We start from the raw sequence: 25,354 nt of genomic DNA, 5'->3' as shown, positions 1-25,354 counted from the left end.
GGTTTAGTCTGTGCAAACCTTGACCGAAATTTTGGCTAGAGTTCTGATTATGGTGCAAAGTATAACCATAAAGCATAGAATGAATAACTTTTTGCAGCATAGAAGTTTTCTACTCAAAACCTTGTGCAAGCTTTCTTATAAAGTTACTCACCTTTTACACAGACAGTCCTTACAGTTTCAAGAAAAATGCAAATAATATGCAAAGAATGACATCAGTTATTCCAAATGGCTAAAATATGAATGTAAAGATGTGTGTATTGTTTATCTTGGCCTTTTAACAGTGGAGTCCCAGTCAGCAGAACTGCAAATGTCATTATATGATTAAAACTTGAATCAGCTGCAGACAGCTTTTTTTTTATCCAAACAGGTGCACCATGCCTATGTAGTGATTATATTGTGTCTGTCATATACCACGCAGTTCATAGCATTTATTAGAGAGATCAGATTCACCCGAACAAAACAATAATTCCCATTTGTCAGGTGGTTGCACTTTACGTTTTTCCATTACATATTCAAATACTGATTTACAAGCTACAATTTGTTTTGCCAGTGGATCCAGATGTTAGCATGCTGATGGCTGCTTTGGTATAAAATGGAAATACACTGAGGTCAGAAGTTCTCTCCATCATTGCCTTCCCTGTCAACTTCTGGACTGCATGAAAAAGCCCAAAGGTTGCTGAGGCTGACTTGAGGGAAGTATACAGACCAAACTCCCCTGACAGCAGCATTCCAAGCTTCCAGCAGATGTTGAAATCCTGATGAATATCAACTGTAGCTGGAGCACTAAAGGGAGCATGGAATAGCGGAAAGAACAGACAAGGTCACACTTGCAGTTATCTTAATGTCATGTTGTCAAGAGAAAGAAATACATGTCATCCTTATAATCGGGTGCATTCAAAATTCCGCATGCAGCTCGGTGGAGGACATGGTCAGGTCCAAAAGTGTAAATTGTGAGCTTATATAACACGCAGAACATACAAACCGTGTATCGTATTTAGATGGGAGTGGTAAAAACACTTGATCTATTAATTGTTTGAACAGGTCTACTGCTCCCCCATTGAACAGCTGGTCTGAATCAAAAAGGGACAGGAGGCAAAAAAGAATGTCAGAAAGAATCCAAATAAAACAAATCTATCTGCGAAACCCCATGGAGTAAAAACAAAGCTTTGCTACAACTGCTGGAGTGAGCATAAAGCTGTTTTGTTATTTGTTAGCCCAGTCCTTATCTTCAGTATTATCTCAGTTTAACACTGGAGACCCTGTGAACTTAGAACAGTAACAGCTCATTGTAGAATTACTTAAAAAGGTTTGTTTGTGGATTAATAACAAAAAGAGTAGGTTCTCAGACTTGGTGGAGGTCTACACTCTTTGAGAATCATTATAGGTTTGAACATTTTTTCTTCATGATATTGTGCAAGTGGAATTAAAGAGAAAGTGAGATAAAACTGGGCCCACCCTTCACCTAAAGACTAATATTCTATACGTGTTTTCCAGTGTTTTTTCTTTATAAATGAAAGGCAGACACGTGGCAGGCATTTCTGCCAGCACTAAGTAAAAGCACTTTCTTTGGAAAAAAGCCGGACACAGATGTGGAATACCACATTTGACCCTTGACCACAGTATTTTTAAAACCTGGATAGTCAGTGACCCTTCTTTCTGTTTACCAGCCAGGTTGGTGGTGTGTGTAGACTGTCCACAGAGTCATCCCTTCGCCGCTGCCGGACACCTGATGGTAAGATCTGCAGTGGGAGGGGACAGTGTGACTGCGGTGTCTGCATCTGCCAGGCCACAGATCCAGGAAAGTTTTACGGACCACGTTGCGAATGCCACGACTGGGTCTGTGCTATACATAATGGGATAACTTGTAATGGTAAGTACAAATCTGTGTTGACACATAACACAAACAGATGGTTTGCGGTTACGGGGAGGATTCAAACATATTGTAACAACTTTAATCTCTCACTACTGGTATGTTTTGTGATGCAATTTTGGCTTTTAAAAATATCTACCGTGCCCCAATAGCTCCGTCCATGCAGAGGGTTTCAAGTATTTTCAAGTTTTTAGGCATGGTTGTCGGTAGTGGGTCAGTAAGTGATGCACCAGATTCTCCACACTGTGCACTTACAACAGAGAAACTTGGCAAATGAACTTAGCAGCTGATGTTCAGTAACAGTATGAGCTACACAGTGAAAAAAAAAGAGTGTCAATTTAACTCTTCGAGAGTTTAATTTAACTCTGTTTCATATAACAGTTGGTTCCACTCAAAATTTACTCAATGGTCAGTGTCAGGTTTTCAGAGTTAATTCTACTCAATTCAGTGTCAGAATTAACAATGAAATGTGTAAACATATTTAGCGCTGTGGTTTTTTCACACTGTTGAGAATAACATGATTACACCTTATAGAGCTATTTTTACTCCAAATTTAGTTTAAAAATGACTCTATAGTGTGTTAATATTTATTTCACTGCTGTGTTATTTTCTCCATCAGTTTGCACCCTACGCTAATATCGAAACAATGTAGAATTGCAGGGGTTCCCATGGTGGGGGTCATGAGATGTCTTTCAGAAATTTCTTGATTTTGCTCTTGGGTTAGTAATGATAGATTGAGTGCATTACTGTTACACTTACAATTTGAAGGAAGTTGGTTTGCTCTAGGGCTTTTAAAAATTCCAAGTTTACTTTAATTTTGACAAATTAAAGATATTTCTTCTTTTAACACTAAACAGTTTCACAGCGACTATCAGGTAAGGCATTATTCTGCCTACAGGTTTGACTAATGGTGTCACATTAATAAAAAATAAACATAAAAAGACCAATAAATGTTGTAAAACAGACACATTAACCTAAATAAACCTTAACCCCCCCGCCCCCCCCCCCAAACCCTTGCACATAAAATATAACACAGTGAGTAAAATGTCCAGTACCCACAATACAATGCAGCAGACTGGCACTAATCATCACTCTGTAGAGTTGAATTTTACACTGCATCTGTGCAGAACTTTACACTGACTTTTATTTCTACTGTTAGAGCTGATTTACTCTCCATAGAGCTATAAATACTCTATCTAGGTTAAAATAGCTTGACTCTGAAATTTTGACGTATTTTTTACTGTGTAGAAGCTGGGAGGATAACACAACTAAACAGTGAAATTCCATATTATACTTTTGGTTAAGATTTTAATATTCAGTCTATTTGTTATGGTGTTGTGATATGAACCATGTATCTCACAGATGTTCACTGTTTTTCAGTTAGATTTTTTTTTTTTACTGCTAAATAAAAACAGCCCAGAATTTTGTCTTTGAGTGTTCTCATCACCTTGGCAGCACTTCAAAGAATCTCACTGCAAACACACAGCTGCTTGGTTCATACACGGTTAGCTTTTGTTGGGGGCAAAGCTTTGAATTTTGAGTGGTGAAATTTTACAAGGTCTCAGACTCTCCACACTCATGTTTCATGATTTACTCCTCACAAGGTGCGTTAGATTACCATAAAGGAAATGTGGCTAATATAATTTTCAGATTTCATTTTAAAGTCAGAAAAATGTTTGTTTTCCATCCATCTGTTTACTGAACTGCTCAGTCCTTGTGAGGGTTTTGGAGGTGCCAGAGCCTACCTCAGTATCTATGGGCAAAGGTGGGGTACACCCTGGAAGTATCACCAGGTTATCACAGGACTGACATATACAGACGAATAATCATTCACACGTGTGAGCCATTTAGATTGACCTATTGACCTATTGAGACGCATGTCTTTGGACGGTGTGAGAGAGACAGTGTATCCAGAGAGAACTTCAGCAGACATGAGGAGAATGTGCAAACTCCACACAGAGAGGTCAACTCCACACCGGCTGGTGCTGGAATCAAACCTTGGAGCTTTTTTCTGGGAGGCAATAGTGCTAAAAACTACACCACTGTGCCAGGAATGTTTGTTGTTGCTCTAATATTTTTTCAACCTTTGGTGATATAATTGTGTTAGAAAGAATCAACAGCACTAACAGTTCAGAAAATTACCTTTATTTTTATGTTTGTGAAATACTTACACTGGAATAGAACATTCCAATATTGATGAAAACTGAAGATGTGAGTGTGTACTTAACTAGAAAAGCACTCGGAGAGCGCAGACCTCCACCAAGGCAGATCAGCCCCCCCACCCAATCACCACCAAAATTTAATCATTTGTTCCTTGTGCCAGTATCAACATTTCCTGAAAATTTCATCCGAATCTGTCCATAATTTTTTGAGTTATCTTGCTAACAGACAAACCAACAAACAGACAGACAGATGGACAAACTGCGATGAAAACATAACCTCCACCGTTCCTTGGCAGAGGTAATAAAAAAATCAGACCATCATATGCATCTGTACAAGTGGACAAGATGCAACAGGTTACCAAGATGTTCCATACATTTATCAGGTCAAAGTTTACCCTTTGACATTGAAGGAAAGACTGGGCCCTTTGTCTTGTTGGAAATAAAATAGAACTCTCATCTTTTTTGTGCTGTCCTCTGTAGTCACTGGGCTATGAGCTATCAGACATTAATGGAGACATGTGTGCATTGAGAACAGGTCTAATAGAGAAATGTGTGGATGTGTGTGTGCACGCACGTACAGCACAGAGTGATTTATTTGGGTAGACAAGTTGGCTGCTGTGAGGAGCTCATTATGGTTCAGCAGTCTGGAGAAAGACGGCCCTGCTTCAGTCTGATAATGGGGTTTCATTCACTGGTACAGAGACTGCAAATGGAACCTTGATGCATCAGGAGAGGGATGCGTTTTCACACCCAGACACACACTCTACACATGCACTTATACACACACTGATCAGGCTCATTTTCATACAGACACCCACATATATGCACAACCAGTTACACATTCAAAGAATCTTATGCACATGCACTCATAGGACCAGCAGGTTTTTTTTTTTTTTTTAGAGCATATTGAGAAGAATACGCCTCCTCCCCTGTTGCTCAATGGCCCATGTAGCATGCATGGTCTGCTGTCTGAGATCGGCAGCCAATTTCTCTCCCTGCGGCTTCCTTATCTCTGACTCTCACAACTGCCCACTGATAAGATCCAATAGATTTTTCTTCTTAGGGATAAACTGTATTTTTCCTTCCCAAAAGCATTAGCTTTCCCTGGCATTGAGATGTTCTCTTACCCTAGGCCAACACAAGCTAATTCTTCATCTTTTCCAGAGCAACAAGTAAAACCGAATAAAAAATCTGGGGCGCCTTAAAATGTAGGTCTGATAGGAATAATTGCCTGGATTGGAATTTTTAGTTATCTGTCACCTGGTAGAAGAAAAGGGCATGGGGCAAGGATGAGCTCTATCAATTTTTCACACAGATGATACCCTTTTTTTTCTAAATTTTATTTTTTAACACTGTTTTTTGTAGGGTGAAGAGCTACGGGATACTGACCTGGACTAACATCTGTTCACCAACTGTGCAGAATCTTTTGGTCATCTCCATCCACTGTTTGTTTTTTGTAGAGTTATTATGGTTTCAAAACAAGCACATAAAGTCCAAGCACATGTGATACGCAGGGAAGCACATGTGATACAGGCATGCAGAACGGTATCTGCATGTGGTAAACCATACTCCCAAGGGAGCATTTTGGTCATGCAAACATGATACTGCAAACCAGAGAGGACAGAATATATTATGTCTCAATAGTGGTTTTCACGCAGTGTTTTCAATCTATTTCCTGTCCCGTCCTTTCCTTTTTGTTTTTCTTTTCTTTTTTTTTTTTTTTTTTGCAGAATTTAACATAAAAGTCATAGAAATTGGCTGCTTTTGCTTGGCATGTTGAAGTTATCACTCTGTGCACTCATATCACATGAAAACCACAGTTTTTGTTTATTTTTCTTCCTGCATTTATTTCCCTATCCCATCAGATACGAGACACAAAAACAAACCCTCTGGTAATTTATTCAAAACATAACTTTGTTGTCAAATTGTATTACTTGAGGGATTTTCACCTTTATATCTCTGCATTACATCCTATATTTTCAGCGAGGCAGCTCAACGTGGCTATGTTTCCACTCTCCATTTCACAGCCATCCCTGTTTTTTTTCCATCATTGATGAGCCACGTGAACCGTCTCTCTCGCTCTTACTCGCTCACTGTCTTCCCTCCTCTCTCTGGGGCTCTGTGCTGGGATCAGACATGCTGCTGACTGGTACGCTCTGCAAGTTATTTTTTCCATTATCAGAAACACAGAGGGTGGCCCAGGCTGCTGCAGGCTAGGCATTGTCCCAGTGAAAAGCACTGTTTAATCAACACGTTGGTAATTATGTAACAATATCGTGTAGTATTATACTGTATGAGCAATTATCTTTGAGGTTATTTGATCCGAGTAAATCATATGTTTTGACTGGTCTTATTATTTTACTATCATTCCTCATATTGTAACCTTTTCTCTACAAAATCAAGCTCGGGTCAGCCTCTCCCTCTGCATCCCTCCAGCTACTATGGATTGAGGCAGCAAGCCAAGAAAATCCATGATCTGCAACAATCTTTAACTTTATGATTCTGTCAGACTTTTTATCGTGTGTGTGTCCTTTTGACCCTATCTCAGTTGAAACTCAGTTGAGGTGTGAGCACGAGAGCAAAAATCCTTTGTTCCGTCCGAACACATTTTAGCCACTCTCTTTCTCTCCTAATCCATCTCCAGGCTATGAGTTTTCAAAGCTTCTGTTTTTTGGCTCACCCCCCAGCCTCTGTGCCCCCTGCCAGAATCAGAGAAGATCCCACCCATGGGGGTTTTATGTCAGCACATAAGAAGTCAGTTTGGCCAGTGCTGTTTCAAATCAAAGACCTCCAGATGCACTTTCTGTCAGTATTACATAAGCTCATGCTGTTACTTCCAGCATGGACACACTATAGACAAATGATAAACTAATCATGGGGGAACACTCATTAATGGCTGACACTAACCATCTTTACTAGTTAAATAAATGACATCTGTTTATTTACTGAGGAGAAGAGACAGGAAATAGAAAATGGGCACACAGAACAGAATGCAGTGCTATTACAGCCACTAAATTGTTCATCTTTTTTTGTTTTTTTTTCTGGTACATATTTTGATGCACTCTTACTTAGATATTCTGAGCTTTGCTGGGCAATATGCCTGGTGAGTCACCTAATGATTCTAGTGTGGGCTCTGAGGAGAAAAAGCCAGCTAAGTTTGTCCAAGTCCCTAGTCGAAGGCAGTTTGGATTGTCCAATTACAGCTTCCGAAGACATCTTACTGTCGGAACAAGTGTTTGTACATTGCTGTGATTATAGCCGCAGTGAGTTTAAAATCTTCCTTAGAGATATTACAAGGGTATGATGACAACTGAATGGCTAGATGGGGAATTTTAAAAGCCGGAAGGATGAAAGCAGGAGCTCCTTGTTCTGAGGGCTGCACAAACAGAGAATAAGTTATTACCTGAGACAGGTGTCTCCTAGATCTTTTCCAAAGGACACGAGCTGACGTGCTGTCGTTTCACGCTCCACAAACCACAGGGAGAGGAAAGCAAGGCGAAATAATTACTGAAATGAGTATCGTGTTATGGAGAGCATAATCTACACAATGTAAGTGGAGAAATGTAATTGGAAAGGGGACATCAATAAGCAAAGGACAAAAATCTCAGGAACTTTCTTTGCAAAATGTAATGTCTCTTACTGTAGTTTGCCTATAATTGCTTTCAAATGTCAGGATTTATATAAATGTGCCTCAATTTTAAGTGATATAAAAGTTGTTCACTCATAAAGATAGATTAGTTTCCATACCACTAGTCCACTGACGGTTTTTTAAGTTATTATGTTTCCATTATCTATTTTGCTTGAATTTCCCTCAGGATTAATAAAGTATCTATCTATCTATCTATCTATCTATCTATCTATCTATCTATCTATCTATCTATCTATCTATCTATCTATCTATCTATCTATCTATCTATCTATCTATCTATCTATCTATCTATCTATCTATCTATCTGTCTATCTGTCTGTCTGTCTGTCTGTCTGTCTGTCTATCTGTCTATCTATCTATTCATATTTATTCATTAACCCTCAAATACCTAAAAAGCCGCCAGTGACCGAAAGCATGCACTGATCTAAAATGTCTAATAACTTTTAAACCACTAACCCTATCATTACGGTAAAACTATTCAGGTAAACTGCAGTTCCCCAGCTCAGTGGCATCAGATGTGTCTTATTTGAACGTTCAGGGGGTCCATAGTGAAGCCTCAGTTAAATGGTGTCTTTTCTTGAAAAATTCAGTTTTTCTTAAATTTGATCCATTTTGATATAATATGTTGTAATAAAAACTCAATTGGTAGTAACTCAATAATAATTTGAATTTACTCTGAACTTTAAAAGGTACATTCAGGAAAGTACTAGCTTTTCACTGACAAATGCAAGATTCAGAAGATAATAGAGCATAAAATGCTAAATATAAAGAAAAAAATGTTTGGAAATTGCCACAAAAACGGCTGCTAGGGCTATAGGAGTTAAGAATGGTCAAACTAACTGTAAAACATGAAATTAGCTTGCAGTGTGATTCACTGCTGCCATGTCCCATAGTTAATCATTATAAACCTACATCACCAGCTAATACTACCACTGATGCTGACAGAAATGGATCATCCCTTCAGTCCCTTTTCACTGCATCTAAACACTGGTAGAAACCTGATTGGTCAGTTCTGTGTGTTTGCTGGTGGTGCGTAGAAAGGACCTAGACACCCCCAAGCCACAGAGAATTACTGCTTAAGAAGTTCAGAGAAAGATAAACAGTCGACAGACAGGCACCTGCCCACACACATCAACTTTACCTTACAGAAAAAAGACCCATTTTACCTGTCACAGCGAGTGTCAAGCAAAGATTAATAGGGGCTTGTAAGTGGTGATGATTTTTTAATATTCTGATTAAGGTGGAGAGAGTTTAATTTAATCTAGTGTTTAGTGATATTCACCATCAGGCATGTATATTAAATAATGTTATTCAAATTACAGAATATTTTCATGCCAAAAATCCAATAATGACCACAAAGCAGTAAAATACAGTAGCTATGGTCAACAGAAATGTCAGCTTTTAATATAACAGAATTTGAATGCCAATTACTATACAAGAGCAAGTGGAACGGCAATTTATATTTTGATCAGGAGACAAAAATACTAAGAGTGCTAAGAATACTAAGAGAAACACATTCAGTGCATACAGCAGGCAGAGAACACAGTGATACTGCTCTATAATCTTATTTCAAGCCCATGAGCCAATAATCTAGAATTTAATTCTTGTATTGGTTGAAATGGTTATCCACATAAATGCAGGTCCTATTAACAAAGTAATATTTATAGCTGAAATTGTCTAGACAGCCAACAAGAAACAACAGTTTAAAGTGTCTGTCTTTAAAAACAGATTATGTTCAATGATCTGAAACAATAGGTTGGAGCTTTTTTTTTTTTTTGCTGTTGTTGTTGTTATTGTTGTTGTAGTTGTCAGTGTTAGTGGTTCAGCTGTTTCTGAACTGTGTGATCCGTATTCTTAATTTTCTTTGAACGTGAATCCCAAGAGTCCTTTGAAAAGTATTGATAATGAAGAGAGACAGGCGACTTGCCTGTTGTTAATGACTGATGGCTAGCCCTTGAAAAGGACACCACATTTACATGATGAACGAGTCAGGAGAATGATTGAGTGTGACATACAAGGCCCCTTGCCGCTAAATGCAATGGGAGCAACATTTATAATAACTTGTCAACAGCCTTCATTTGAATCATATGAGTCCTGTTTTTCATATTGCTCATCACAGCATCAGAATGATGAGAAATAGCCAAGACAAACAGCCTGTGCTAGGCTTCTGAACACTGTTAACAAGGAAATAGTGTCACTGAGTAACTGATGAGGGAGCTACTAAAGCATCCTGAAATACTGTAGCAAAAAGCAAAAAAGATTTGTACTGCAAATAAGACTTGAAAGTCTTTTAAAAGTGTGTTACTGCTTACTTTTTTCTGTTGGGTGCACTTCACACTCTCAAGGGAAATCCATGTTTTCAAAACAATGGAAATAAATTAGGAGACAAGAGGCAAACAAATCTGTACCTGCCAGTACAAAGCCACCATATCCATTCAAGATAACACTCACCAGCACCAGCAATAAGTATGAACAGTCTAACCAACATGTGGTGTCGCATTCCCCTTCAGACCGTGGCTACTGTGACTGTGGGACGTGTGAGTGTGATGAAGGCTGGTTTGGAGATGCTTGCCAGTTCCAGGAGGAGTGTAACCTACCCAGCAAAAAAAGCAAAGAGCTCTGCAAAAATCCACAAGGGGTGGTGTGCTCCAACAGAGGTACTGGGACCACACACAGGTGCACTATACAGTGTTGCAAAAAAACAAAATACACAAAATCATACATAATCATCTAACATTAGAATGTGCAGATGTAATTTCCTATCATAAAGTCTACATTACAAAAAATGAAACAAAAAATACATTCTAATAAAATGTTTCAAAATAATGAACATTACCACTCCAAAAATGGCATCCTGAAAATGCATATCCATTCAAAAATATACTTTCACACATACTGCTATGATAAACAACTGCCCTTTCACACATACATGCATATTTGTTTTTCATCATTTTCTGTCACATACATGTACAAATGTTACAGTATCAGATGTCTACCTTGGTGATCAAGTGTTAAAAATCTTAGGTAAAGGAATAAAAATATGGGTATGGAAATATTTTTCATAAATTCAGTGGATCAATGGGAAAACATGAGTCTTGATTTAATTATACTCTGTTGTATAAGTATTGATGTTTCACTCAGTGATTAATTAATATGGTCTCCAATGTCACAATTCAGAGTAGTTATGATGCACACAATCCCAGTTCATATTTCCTCTTTGGATACATGTTGAAGCGTAGAGAGCATGCTCTGAGGTGTTATCTGGGCTGAGGTTGTTTTACACACTAACAGACCCACACCCACCTGGATTTAACGTCGTTACTAGACCGTGATGCCTGCGGCTAATCTGCAGCTAAATGCTTTTGTGTGGGATTGTGTGCTTGTCTCTGGAAACTTGCACTGTACAATATGTAAGCTGTTACAGAACAAATGCAAATTTTTTCATGCTAATGTAATGTAATGTAGTCTTCTGTATGATGTTTGCATGTTTTGTGTTCTACTCTATAGTGTATCGTGTAAAATGCCCAAGGACTTGCATGCTATGCAATACGAACAGACCCTTCCCACTTTTACCCATTGTAGATCCATTAGTATGTCATGCACAATACCTCTAGCACACATCTGCAGAGCAACCAACATCTCTCTCAGTCAATCACACATGACACACACCCACTCTCACCACCACAACCATGAGTTTTCCAAGAAAAAGCCTCAAAATGTGGGTAAATTTGCTACATTTTTTAGGCATTTGCCACTGTGGTAGCTGCATGTGTGACAATGAGGACAACAAGGGCCTGGTAACAGGACGCTTCTGTGAGTGTGACGACAGCGAGTGTCTGGATGAGGACACGGGAGAGGTGTGTGGAGGTATGGCCTTCAGCCCATCTCAACCATTCTCCAAAACAGAACAGATTTGCTCATACAGCTAATTAACTATGATCCACTCTTGGCATTCTGCTTTAAGTTTCCTATCGTATTGTCTGTGCCAGATGGGGAAGTCCCCTGTAAATAGAATGTAGCTTATTTGCTGTCTTATTTTTACAAACAATAACTTAAAGGACTTGATAGCAGCTGTGTACACTCTTAATTTTACTTGCTTTTTTATTTTAAAAAGTGGCAGTTTAAGTACTAACAGAATATCGCGTGTTGTAGTTCTTCAAGCTTAAAGGAGCAGTATTATCTCTTATAATTATATAGAAATTACAACATACCACCTTTTTTTGTCTGCCACATAGAACATCAATACATGAGCACGTTAATGTTTTTCCTTTATTTGCAAGTTTGATAACACAACACTGAGTCATCTTCAAATGTACATTTAGGTAAAATAAACAACGTATATTTTTGATAACTAATACTGTGTTAAATATCAGTTAATAGTCAACATAGCTCACACAATCACACAAACTATATTTTAAAGCTGTTGCATGGCATGACTGCAAAAGGATGATGCCCTTTTCACAATTTGAAATAAGTTCACATAATTAAAAAAACAAATCCACTTCATGTCTCGCTTTTCCACAAAGGTTAATTGGAAGTTAACAGCTAACTAAATGTATTAGACCTGTTGTCCCCACTTCATTTGATAATGTTATATTCATTCCTGCATCTCCCACAGGTTTTTCTACTGCTGGCTTATCAGTATCAGTATTAATTAGCTATTCATAATTTCATTTGAAAAACAAATTAATGACTTTACATATCAGATCTTTCTTAAAAATACAATTTCTGTTACAGTTTGTTTTGCAAGTTTTAAATATATAACCAGCATATACAGAAGGACAAGATATTATGTCTTCCAACAAAATACCAAAATAAAAAATAAAAAAAGGAAATAATGACATGAAAAATGTCCTTCTCCTCTGGAATTATTCAATTATAAAATACTCTTATACTGAGAATGATAATCTCACAAATGTTCATTCTGATCCGCTTCCAGGCCATGGCCAGTGTTACTGTGGAAACTGCTACTGTGTTGCTGGTTGGCATGGAGACAAATGTGAATTCCAGTGTGACATCAGCCCATGGGAAAGCAAACGGAGATGTACATCTCCAGATGGCAAAATCTGCAGCAACAGAGGTCTGTTTACCTGCTTTAAAGCCAGTACACAGTGTACAGACCTGATAGTCTGAGATTCCACTTTTACTTTTTTATTATGTATTATGGTCATACGACGACTTACTAAGAAATGAGATAATAATTCAACAACATACTTACAAGTTGAAAGATATCAGTAACCTATGCATGTTACACTATGCAAATGTTTATGCAGGTTTATCAAAGTGCTTGTCATCATTATGACATTTTCATTAAGATTGTTTTGCTTGGGAAATGGAACAATTACATTAACTATGATTGGTTTAGAAAAAAATATTTCCAGAAATAGTTAATCAAAGGAAATATATGAATGGTTTCTTTAATTGTTGAAACATTTGTCTTTGTTTTGGTTCTTGTTTAATTTTTGATTAGACTAAGAGCAGCAGTAAAAACTGATTTAGAATATAGAAGGTGAAATATGTGATGTGAGAGAGGCGAAATGAGCTTATTTCATATTTCAGCATGAAGGTTATCCCACCTATCTAACTAAAAGCCACTTTGACCATCCACTTTTGAAATTAAATTGGAGAGACACAATGAGAAAAAAGAAACACAGAGAAAAAGAGACTGCAGAGACTTTAACTCATGTAAATTTCACTGAAAGTCATCAAAGCGTGGTGGACACACAGTCAAAGAAAAAGCTTCACTAACGTAGCTCAAGTGATCCTGTGGGATTTCAGTAAAGCTCTCTTAAAATTAATTATAACAGACTAGCTGAGGGCTTTCTAAGTGGTAGGGCTAAGAGGTAGGCTACATGGACAGAGCCCTGTTGTAGAGCTGCGATTTACAGTTAAGTGCACGGCTGACGCAGCATGAGCAGTCATCCACACTGTTAGCCGTGGCTGACTGTCCCTCGCTTTGGCATAAAACAAAAGGGCAAGTGGATCAGGAAGCAACAAAAGCTTGGCAGTCTTGAAGAGTTACCAGATAAAAGAACAAGGGAAATAATATGACTGCAACTAAATGAAATAGGGTATAGGGGTAATAGTGTTTTGTGTTGTTTTCCTTCCTGATAGTGTTTTCAGTTCCATGAACGCTATCCTATTGATTCTTCTGTCAATCCCACTTTGATACATTAGCATTAAACAAAACTGTACCAAAATAAATCTAATGTCATAGCATTATTGCATGAACCTGACAATCACTATCAAAAAATAACATGTATATTGAAAAATGAACTTAAGTTATTTCAGTTTATCTTTAATTAATCTATATTAAAGGCAATCCTAATCTAATAGTGCCCATTTAGTGGCTCTGATGAATAACTTATTATTTTCAGGCAAGTGATGCACTTGGGAAAATGCAACATGCAGATAATGTAAATTATTTCATATTGTGACAGTTTCATCAAGTATCATAAACACTGCTGCATATTCAATCATTGTTTCACTTAATAATGTTCCATTTTGCATACGTTTGTAATTAAAGCAATTCATAATTAAATGGCAAAACATTTTTAGGCTAAATGTTATATAAAGGATTGTAAAACTTCACATTTGCTCGGTTGTAGCCCTTATCCTCCTGAGACCCAGGAAAGGAAAATGTTTGGCTTTTTTACATTACATAATTATCTTGAATGGAAACAACATGATACAACAGTTTTCGATAGATTTTTTTTTTTTTTTTTTTTTAAATTATGGAATGTCCTTTGTAGTGGACAGCGTTTTTTTGTTTGTTTGTTTTGTTTTTTTAAATAAATAAAGCTGGAATATTCTTGTCCCCTACACAGGAAAAAAATGCATTGCTGGGTCTCAGGGGTTATATCTCCTGCTTTCACTTTGAAAAGAATAAGTGAGTAAGAATAAGTGATTTGACTGAGGTTATCTATGTTTCATTTCAACAAACTGTCAAAATGATGCATAACACTTTGGGCCCAATACTTATCTCTGTGTATGATTTCTTGATCAAAACTATGTCACAGAGATAATATGGCTGCAATGGGTACACAATAATCCTCAGTGTGTGGAGAGAAGAAATGCCTTAAACAACACACTTAGCTGCAAAGGGGAATTTAGTCCAAAACACTCATCGGTTTTAGCTTTTGAAAAATCCAAGCATTAACACTGTGATTTCTAATACCCTCTGGCTCTTATTAAATGTTTATAGAATATCTGGAACAGTAACTAGTACAGGTGAAGCTGTGATGGCTGTGACATTTGTTGCAGACATTAAAGTGCATGGTTCTATAAATCCACAGCTTCAGGGTTATGAGGTGGTGAGGGAGTCTAAACCAGGGCCAGGGGCCAGACACACGCCAGCCACAGTCCACGGGCTTGCCAGCTGGCCTGACTCCCCTGGGGTTCCCTGTACTCTGTCACTGCTGATAAGAGAAAATGGGATTTCCACTGGCTGCTGCTCAGCTGATGCCTTGTCTAAGATGTAAAACAAATGAGAAAGAGAGAGAGAGAATGAGACAGAGAGACAGATAGAATGATAAGGGATGAAAAAATTGAAAGCTGGGGGAGAATGACTTTCCTCTTGGCTTCTGTTAATAGAAAACAATTGCAAAAAACAATGAATAGGATTTTGTTTAGTGTTATTGTTCCAGCTATTTTACGGTGTTGATGTATTTGGACTGCAATTAAGAACAATTAATGGAAATGTGAATCACTGTAATATCTGTGTGGGTGTGTTTCTGTTAATGTAAGGAACCTGTGTGTGTGGGGAGTGCAACTGTTACGATGTAGATCCCTCTGGCGACTGGGGAGATATTCATGGAGAAACCTGCGAATGCGATGAAAGGAACTGCCATGCAACCTACGACAGATACACAGATGACTTCTGCTCAGGTCAGCCGGCCGATCACCCACTGTTTGATACATTTACAGATTAATCAACAAATACATTATTAATCTTTAAAGAAACTTCCAAAATGGACTCTTTTTAGTGAACATTTCTAGTGTCACACACATTTTCCATGCATCGTATCCCAACTTTTAAGAAGTTTTAATTTGTTCTATCTATGTAAATTGTATTGTTTGTTGTCTTTTTCCTTCTTATATTATATTGATGCCTTTAGATGGATTAAATCAAAATCAAATAAAATCAAATTTTATTTATATAAGGCCAAATCATTACAAAAGTTATCTCATGACACTTTACATATAGAGCCGGTCAAAACCAGACTCTCAAGCCAATTTACAGAAACCCAACAGAATCCACCAGGAGCAGATTAGTCAATGCAATTTGGATGATTTCTTACTTTCTTTAATTGGAGGTATTTGAATTAGCCATTTTTTGCTTCCATCCTCTCCTGCAAAGTGTGCCTTTTTTTTTTCCTTTTTTTTTTTTCTTTTTTTTTTTTTCTGTTTTTCCATTTTATTGCATGTAATGTCCAAATAAACTGAATCTAATGAGCTAAACTAAACCTTAGGCTGGTTTTAAAATGTCAAAATGAGCACTATATACTTCATCATACATGTTACTGATTATTATTTGTGAGTAACTGCCTACCATTAAGCTAACACCAATAAATCAATCAATAAAGGATTTTCTAGTTTAAAAAATTATAATGACAATGAAGACCTCAAAGAAGAATGATTGTGCCTGCTATTATTGAAACTAGTACTATGATTATGTTGCTACCTAGCATATGCAATTGATATCTACTTCTTTATTGTCTAAATGCAATGCAAATTACTTTAACCTCATCTTTTCCAATGACTTTTACCCTGCCTTGTTCTTTCTGAGAGTACTCATTGTTGGTTACACGGTATTGTTGCCCCATCTTAGTGCACTTCCTTGTACCGTGTTTTCAACTTTGTTTCACCTCTCCTCCTCCTCCTCCCCCTCTTCCTCCTTCCTCTCACCAGGTCATGGCCAGTGTAATTGTGGTAGGTGTGACTGCAGGGAGGGATGGGCAGGAAAGAAATGTGAGCATCCTCTATCCTGCTCCCTGTCTCTGGAGAGCAGTGTGAAGAAGTGTCGAGGAACGTCCAATTTGCCCTGCTTCGGACGAGGTACCTGGTCTTCCTCTCCTGTTGCCATGGTTACCGCAGCAGACTCTGTACCGTATTCTCACCTCATATTGTAAAATGGGCCATTTGCAGTTTTTACATCTCTTAATCCACCTTTCAAGAGGTTGTAAAAGACAGCATGGTTCCCAGAAATGAAATTACAACACCTTTAACAAAACACTGATCTTAACAACAATGACTGTTATTATTGTGTTGTACAAATAATGCAAAAATAATCACAAATTCTTGTGTTTAATATTTGCTCTACATATAGAGTATACAGTGCATGTTCATGATTGTAAGTGTGAGAGAGAGAGAAAGAGAGAGAGATTAAGTTGCACTGTAGCGAGCAACAGCATCAGCCATGTGTTGGAACAGCTCTCTCAGTAGAAATAGTGGTGGGTCGATGTGTCTAGATTTATTATAGTGCACTGTATGCTTCATTAGTGGCTCTTCTGGACAGAGGCCTCCAAATGTTAAGCCTAACACTAATATCAGATTCTCACTGAAGCAACATTGAAAACCCATGGTAACAAAACAAAGGTTGTGCCTCCATTGTTGTCCCAGTCATGCACCCTTGAGCTTGATGATTAATGGTAGCATGGTAAAAGTGGGAGAATACACTAGATGCACTTAGAATTCAATATATTTTAGGAGGAAGAAATCCAATACAGGGAAAAAAAAGATGTTTGTGTGTTGTGCTGCTTGGTCCTCACACCGTATTTGTCTATTGTGTCTTAACGAGGAACCTACATATTACAATAACAGTCTGTGAATAGAGATAAAACAGGCATTTCTCACAACTGTTTGTGTCTTTGTAAACTGTGAAACACTCTGAAGGCAAGGAATAATTGGTATGTATTACTTTTATTCATCAGGAAAGAAGGATCCCAACCTCAGTAGTAGACGAAGTAGAAATTAGCCAGACCTTAAACTGTACAACCACAACACAAACTATTAACTAATATTCCAATAACACACAAATACAAGCTGTCTGCAAGCATAAGTAACTTCTTACCTTACGTAAAGCTTTGATTAATCACCACAGGTAGTGAAATACCTCTGCCTATATGTACAATGTGATGGAATAAACAGAATTATTTTAACCCATAAAGATCCAAACATCCACTATTGAACAAAACCATCTACTGATGTGAACTGTTTAATACCTGTTGATCCTCTAATCCTATCAATACATGTAAATAATTGGTGTAAAATACAGTTTGTCTTCTTTTCATGGTCGTCAGATATGACTCATTTGGATGTTTAGAGGCTCTGTAGTGAACGTGGAAACACCGTCATTTTCTGCAACATCGATTCACCAGTAAAACCCATGGAGTTTGATTAATGACAGTGGATGGAGACACTTGGTTTATGTTCGATCAATGACAGATTTTGCCAAAAAAGTCACTTTTTCTCCAGTTTTATCTGTGTTTGATATAATAACTCAACTTTAATCTGAGCTTTTATGAACATTTATATGATCATTAGAATAGAATAGAACAGAACAAAATAGAATCTTTATTTTGTCACACCGAAATTTGTCTTCTGCCTTTAACCTATCACTAGATCATGCATCACATTGCATGCTAGGAGCAGTGGGCTTGCCATGTCAGACATCCAGGGAGCAAATGGGGAGGGGTTAAGTGCCTTGCCCAAAGGCACATCAGCCAACAACCCTCCACCAGTCCAGGGAATCGACCCGGTGACCCTTCTGTCACAAGCCGACTCTCCAGTCGATGCTTCAGCCATCTAGGCCACAGCTGCCCCCAGTAAATGAAATATAGGAAAATACATGATTTTCACAAAAAAAAAAAAAAGCTAAATATAGAGGATAATATTATAACAAATAGCGATAAATCACTAAAGAAAGGTTAAATGGAGAGAAACATTCATTTGGAAACTGCCATAAAAGTAGCTCTGGGTTAAAAGGAGCTTTTGTTAAATCATATTCTGAGCAAATATACAGCAAATATGCCTGAAGAAGTATTGCTAAGTAGCTTTTTAATGGTGTGGATAGGAAAAATGGGGAAAAGAGGGGATCTTACTAAATCAGATGAAGAAAGGATTATATTTCAATATATAAGTGAAGGCACAGAATGTGTTGCCAAGTTCAGAAAAAGCAGGTTTAGGCTAGTTTACAGACAGAATTGAATAGAGCTGAAACACTGTTGTACTGTGCTCCTATACAATCCAAAACAGTCACTGTAACCAGACTACAGATATCCTTTGACTGACAAAGTGCACTGTCTCTGGCCCATTGTTAATAAGATAAATTATCTTGTATCTCTGCAGCCTAGAAGTCTTCTGAGGTACCTCTTGTACTGATATTTTACACTGATGCAGCAGCCTTAATCAATCAGCTTTACTGCGCAGCATTGGCCATTGTTCAGTTTTCCTATACTTTGTACATTTTGATATAAATGTTGCAGAAAAACCCTGACTACATCCTAACACCCCGGTACAGTAAAGCCTACAGTAGTCTGAGAGTGAGTCACCTTAATAATGTTGACAGTGGGTGCTACTACAAGGAAAATGACTTGTTTGGACTCAGGGCTCTACAGATTTATCAGGGGTTAATGTTAAGAATTGATTTTCTGTTTCATTTGACTGCGGGGGAAGTCACTTGGGAATTCAAAGCCTTTTAAACATGGCTGTAGTCCAAATAAAAAGAATGTGTAGGTGTTTTTCTACTGTACTTTATTATACTGCTTACTATAAAACATGGGAAGCTATTGACTGGATGAGACACCTGAAACTACATAGGGCAGGCCTGCTACCATGGAGACGGCTGTGTTATCAGTTTTGTCAATACCAGCGTAATCACCACAGGCCAGCACTTCAACTGTAAAGGTAATATTGCAAATAAAGCTCAAATAACCACTGTATGAGGCCTCAGCTTTGGCCAAATGCACTCTGTGAATAGAACCAAATTTGTGTCCTTTGAATACACGAACTATTCATTACATACTGTGTCTGTTCCATAACAGTCTTTGGCTCTGATGGCCTCAAACCAATTCCACAACAACAGGGTTGAACAGGCATGGTGCTCCCCCTCGCATAATGAAATAGCAAAGATTAACTTGTGCTGGGAGAGTTAATTAGCTTTAATTCCTCCAGCAGTACCTTTAAATTATCTCCAATTGCTGCTGCAAAATGAAACTTTAAATTACCCTGTGCAATAGAACAATTAATAGGATCCATAAATTGTTCCTCTTTAAAAAAAATTGCATTTATTTTTCAGGAACTCCAGTTCTTCCAGTGGTGGTTACACGTGTACATTTACAAGAGCTGACACAAATAAACATCTTCATGTTGTTGTATACAAATGATTATGATCCGACTCAAATGAATAATGTTGTAAAAAAACATAAAACTAGGAAACATGGTCCCACATAGAAAATTATTTACCATGCTGAAGATGCCCAAGTGTGTCTTTGTGTATTTAAGTCTCTTATGGTGTTCTTCAGATTTTTTTTCCTGACTTATCAAACTCAGCAGTCATCTTGTGTTAAGAAAGAGCAAAGAAATGGGATGAGCAATTGCAAATACCTGCATGAATGTATGTTTATGATGGCAGGCGTTGAAGTGTTTTTTTGTCGGGATTCCACTTTCGGTTAGTGTTTGGATGGAGACAACAATGGTCGTAGACGCATGATTGTAACACAGTTCATTGGGAGTATTTGATGGATGGCAAAACATGTAAATGAAAAGAAAGGGATACAGAGAGACATTCCTTTAGAAGCACAATGAAGGGAGACAGGAAGTAGGATGAGAGCGTGAGAAAGAGCGAGGGAGAGAAAAAGTGAAGGAGACAGTCGTAGAAAATCACTTAGCCATGGATGAATGCGGCTGGTACAGATGGCAGCTTGAGCGGAAAAGCCTTGAAATTTGAAACAGCAGCTTCAGTGCTTTTTTTCCTGAGAGGTGAAGACAAGAAGCTTGTGGATAGCACATTCTTTATACTGTGGTATTTCCTCAAGGAAACACCTGCTTTCGACATCTTTCTGCTGATTCTTAGAATTCCTTTCTGAGTCTTATGAAAGTTGGCTTTTAGTAGTATGTGATTGTTAATACTGCAGCTATTAGCACATTCCTTTTATACTATGTCCCAATTGTAATATTTATAAATTATCCCAATTATTTCATTTTTGCACTTTACCATAAAACACCAGAGCAGCTGAGATATCCTGTTTTTTTCCTAATAAAAGCTCAGTGAACTGGCATTTAAAACCGTCTTTGGCTTCCAAGATGTGACATATTTGTGAAGAGAATGTGTGGGTGGGGTTCCAGATGGATTTGATTAAATCAGATTTGATTGGATCACTGACAAGTGGCCATAGATTAGCAAATATGAAACAATACACAGCTGTAGACAGCGCTGAAGAACTGAGGAGGACTGTTCTCTCTATTCACACTCCCCCCTCCTTGTGTTATTAGATCAAAAGGCTGAGAACAATAGAGAAATTAAAGAGTTAGTCTGCAGCTATGCTCTGTTGGAAATGTAATTTCAACCCACTGATATCAAAACACACCATGCACTGCCCACAAGCAAATGGTCACTACACAACTGTTTGACAAGCTAAGCAGTGTTTCACCTTGAATACAAGTGGAGAAGCAATTATGGCCTCTTTGTACAGTAATTTACACTTTATTATATGTGTTACACCCTGATATTGACAAGATTGGTTGACACAGTAGGTGCTGCTCTTTGGATGCTAATGATGTGTTTTCATTCATGCAGGATGAATGAACACAGGATGAGGCAGCACAGAGGGACATCATTAGACTGCATTTGTTATTACCTCCACCATTAAACACTGGTCAATTGTTTATTAAGTAGGTCAGAGCAACCAGTGTTTATGTAGGTGACCTTTGGTGGTTGTGTGAATAAGAGCAGGTAAAATCTCTGAACATGGAAAGGCACAAATACGGTGTCATTATACAGTGAGGATGCCAGGGTTAATGTGGTGGAATAACAAACCTGTGGACCTATGGAATATGGAATCCAGTCGTGTCATGTCCCTGTTAAAACTGAAGCCAAATGTGTCTTTTAAACTGTGTCTGTGGTTGTTACTGTAACAATGACCCTACGGTGATTGTGTGAAAAAACTTAACACAACCTTGGTGTTGTCACAGCCTGTGACAATAGCCTGTGTGTAATTTTTTTTGTGTTATTTTGTCAAACATCCTCTGCTGCCTGCAGGTTTGCTAACCCGTTGCTTAAGGTTATTCTTCACACAGAATTCATGGTATTGCAACTGATGTGCAATAAAACTCGTTCTACATTATTCACTTGTGGAAATCTAATTTCCATTAAAATTAAGCTTATAATACTTGATTTGACATAATATATGTTTAGGATAGTGATTGAGAATCTAGAAAATGAACCTGAGAATCAAAAAATCTATCTCATGTCTTCTTGTGATTCAAATTTACTAAGAACAGGCTCATTCACACATCAAAACATTGTGTCTGAAAGTTACCTTTTTACATCTTATGTTGTTTTTGATGTCATGTCTTGCTGTTTGTTGTCTTTATGTAAATTTTACTATGTTAAGTCTCTTACTCACATTTGGCGGTCCAATAAAAGTAGCTCTACAACCTATTTTTGATCCCGCCCCTATGTTTGGGTAAGGCATGTTTAGGTTTTTTGAATGGGACATGATGAAACAGGGTTTAAAATCCAACTCCACCCTGAAGAAGATCCACTTTTAGAAAAGTTGATTTGATTTCATCTTTAAACCTCTGCCACCATTAGATGCTTAATTATACTTTCTATTTGTCAACATGTCAAGCCTGTTCTACACCAAACTAAGGTATTGTTTACCTTAGATAGGATGTCAGATGAAAATCAACACACACACACACACACACACACACACACACACACACACACACACACACACACACACAAACACACAAGTGGACTGTTTTACAACTACAGAGATAATTGATAAGACAAGGATGTTATGATATCACTTGGTTGCCTGGGTAACTCAGTCCCCAGAGCAGATGGTGTTAAGGTACATGTGAATCAGGAAGCGAATTTGCTAGATTGTGTGAATACGTGTGAGAGTGTGTGTGGCCATAAAAAGCAGCTTTGAGCTGACATGGACAGCTTATTTAATGAAGCTGTCAGGTGAGTGACTGTCTTGTTTTGCACTATTTATTGACCCTAATTCCACCCAATGAGTCATCAAATGAGCAGCACCTTCACATTGTACATATATTTAGGTGTTATTTACTGGTACTGAACATGAAACATACCCTGCAGGCCTATAAACGGGAAAAACATTCAAAGTGAATAATGATTGAACAAAAAGGACATACCCAGCTCAATAAAGCCCTGAAAAAGAGAAGGACAGAGGCATTCAAGAGTGTTGTGTTTTAACCATCTGTCTTCACTGAGCTGGGAAATTCCCTTTGTGCAATTATTTTTCATGGTAGGCAGCTTACCTACAGTATGTATAGCTCTTCTGAGTGTCTTTTGTCTGCAGGATCAGTAAAAATGGACACTTAATGTTCAACTGTGTGTGCCAGCCTTCATACCATACATAATATCCTTAAAATGTATTTAACCCATAAAGACCCAGTGCTACTTTTGTGGCAGTTCCCAAATGAATTTTTCTCTCTATTTAACCTTTCTTACATGATTTATCACCATTTATTATAATACAGGGTGACACAAAAAAACGGGAACTTTTTAACAATCCAATAAAACCAAGAGTGATGGAAGAAAAATATTTTATTCATAGTAATTGAAACCTTAAAACATGCCATTTAAGAAACAATGATGGAATTTTCATTTTTAAAAAATTACTTCCTGTAGATGGCGTCCTCCTGTACGAATGCATTCTTGAAATCTGCTGTTGAGATTCCTCATTGACCGCTGCAACATCTCAGCTGGGATACTGTGAATTTCATCCTGAATTCTCTGTTTTAACTCATCCACAGTTCTTGGTCGAGTCGTGTACACTTTACTCTTGAGATAGCCCCACAAGAAAAAATCACAAACGGACAAATCCGGCGATCTAGGGGGCCAGGGAACGTTACCGAATCTTGAGATCACACGGTTACCGAACAATTCTCGCACAGCCGCCAATGGTTACTAAAATGGGGGTATGTTTACTTGCTCAAGGTCACTGTCTTGCAGTGCTGCCACTTGCTCATGTCTGCCAATACGCACTTCAAAAATTCCCGTTTTTTTGGGTCACCCTGTAATTTAAGAAAAATGAAAATTCCATCATTGTTTCTTAAATGGCATGTTTTAAGGTTTCAATTACTATGAATAAAATATTTTTCTTCCATCACTCTTGGTTTTATTGGATTGTTAAAAAGTTCCTGTTTTTTTGTGTCCCCCTGTATTATCCTCTGTATTTTGTGTTTCTTCAATAAAAATCAGGTATTTTTCCATATTTAATTTACTGATCATGTAGATGTTCATAAAAGCTCAGATTTAAGTTAATTGTCAAAATGTCAAAAACAGAGAAAAATGAAGAAAATTGGACTTTTTAAACAAAATTGATCATGAACCTATAAGACCCAAACATCCTGACAACCAAAAGGATCTACTGATGTCAACTGTTTAATACCAGTTGATCCACTAATCCTCTCAATACATGTAAATAATTGGTGTAAAATACAGTTTATCTTTTCATAGACATTTAGACGTTCAGAGACATTCCACAGTGAAGGTGGAAACACCGTCATCTTCTACAACATTGATTCACCAGTAAAAACCATGGAGCTGGATCAATGACAGTGGATGGAGATGCTTGTTTTTACATACAGTTATTGATTTTTTTGCTGAAAAAGTCACTTTTTCTTCTGTTTTTCTTTGTTTTGATATATTAATTTTTGAATTTACTCTGAGTTTTCATGAACATCTAAATGAAATATAGGAAATTAAATATAGGAAAATACCTGATTTACAGTGAAACATGCAAACTATAGAGCATAATATTGTAAAAGATAATGATGAATTGCTTAAAAAAGGTTAAATCAAGAGAAAAATTCATTTGGGAACTGCCACAAAAGTAGCACTGGGTCTTTATGAGTTAATTGAACATAAACCAAGCGTCTCCATCCACTGTCATTGATCCAGCTCCATGGGTTTTACTGGTGAATCAATGTTGTAGACGAAGACGGTGTTTCCACATTCACAACAGAGCCTCTGAACATCCAAATGGGTCATATCTGATGACCATGAAATGACGACAAACTGCATTTTACATTATTTATTTACATGGATTGATAGGATTAATGGATCAGAAGTAATTAAACATTTTATATTGGTAGATGATTTTGGTTGCCATGTGGTTGTTTGAGTCTTTATGGGTTAAAGTAGAACAAAGAAGAAGCCGTAAGTGTTGTAAAATTGAACATTTCACTGCATAGTGTTTCTTTATAGCTATTACTGATGAAAAAACCAAAAAAAAGCAAATAAATTAAGTCACAAAATTCAATATATGTTCACATAATTTGTACATTTGCATATTCTCAGCAGCCTGGTTGAATGATCAATGTGCAGATATGCCGCACACCTCTAACAGATCAGAATAGATGTTTTTTCTAATGAGCCTCACCATCCACATGCATGCTCACTCAACATTCTCC

The 25,354-nt window shown here is 37.5% G+C and overlaps 1 protein-coding gene across 1 annotated transcript in view; it reads left to right on the top strand.

Moving 5' to 3' along the window:
* Nucleotides 1-25,354, top strand: part of itgbl1 (integrin, beta-like 1) — a 39,595-nt gene that overhangs the window by 618 nt on the left and 13,623 nt on the right. Inside the window, exons 2-7 of the mRNA XM_030124681.1 lie at nt 1,668-1,870; nt 10,192-10,338; nt 11,426-11,548; nt 12,621-12,761; nt 15,428-15,568; nt 16,592-16,738. Of these exons, the coding sequence (XP_029980541.1) occupies nt 1,668-1,870; nt 10,192-10,338; nt 11,426-11,548; nt 12,621-12,761; nt 15,428-15,568; nt 16,592-16,738 (902 nt within the window). The remainder of the gene's footprint in view (nt 1-1,667; nt 1,871-10,191; nt 10,339-11,425; nt 11,549-12,620; nt 12,762-15,427; nt 15,569-16,591; nt 16,739-25,354) is intronic.

This window comes from Sphaeramia orbicularis, chromosome 21 (assembly GCF_902148855.1).
Source record: "Sphaeramia orbicularis chromosome 21, fSphaOr1.1, whole genome shotgun sequence".
In the NCBI taxonomy this organism is placed as follows: domain Eukaryota; kingdom Metazoa; phylum Chordata; class Actinopteri; order Kurtiformes; family Apogonidae; genus Sphaeramia; species Sphaeramia orbicularis.
Note: the sequence above shows the minus strand (reverse complement) of the source record. Positions and strands in the feature narration are given on the sequence as shown.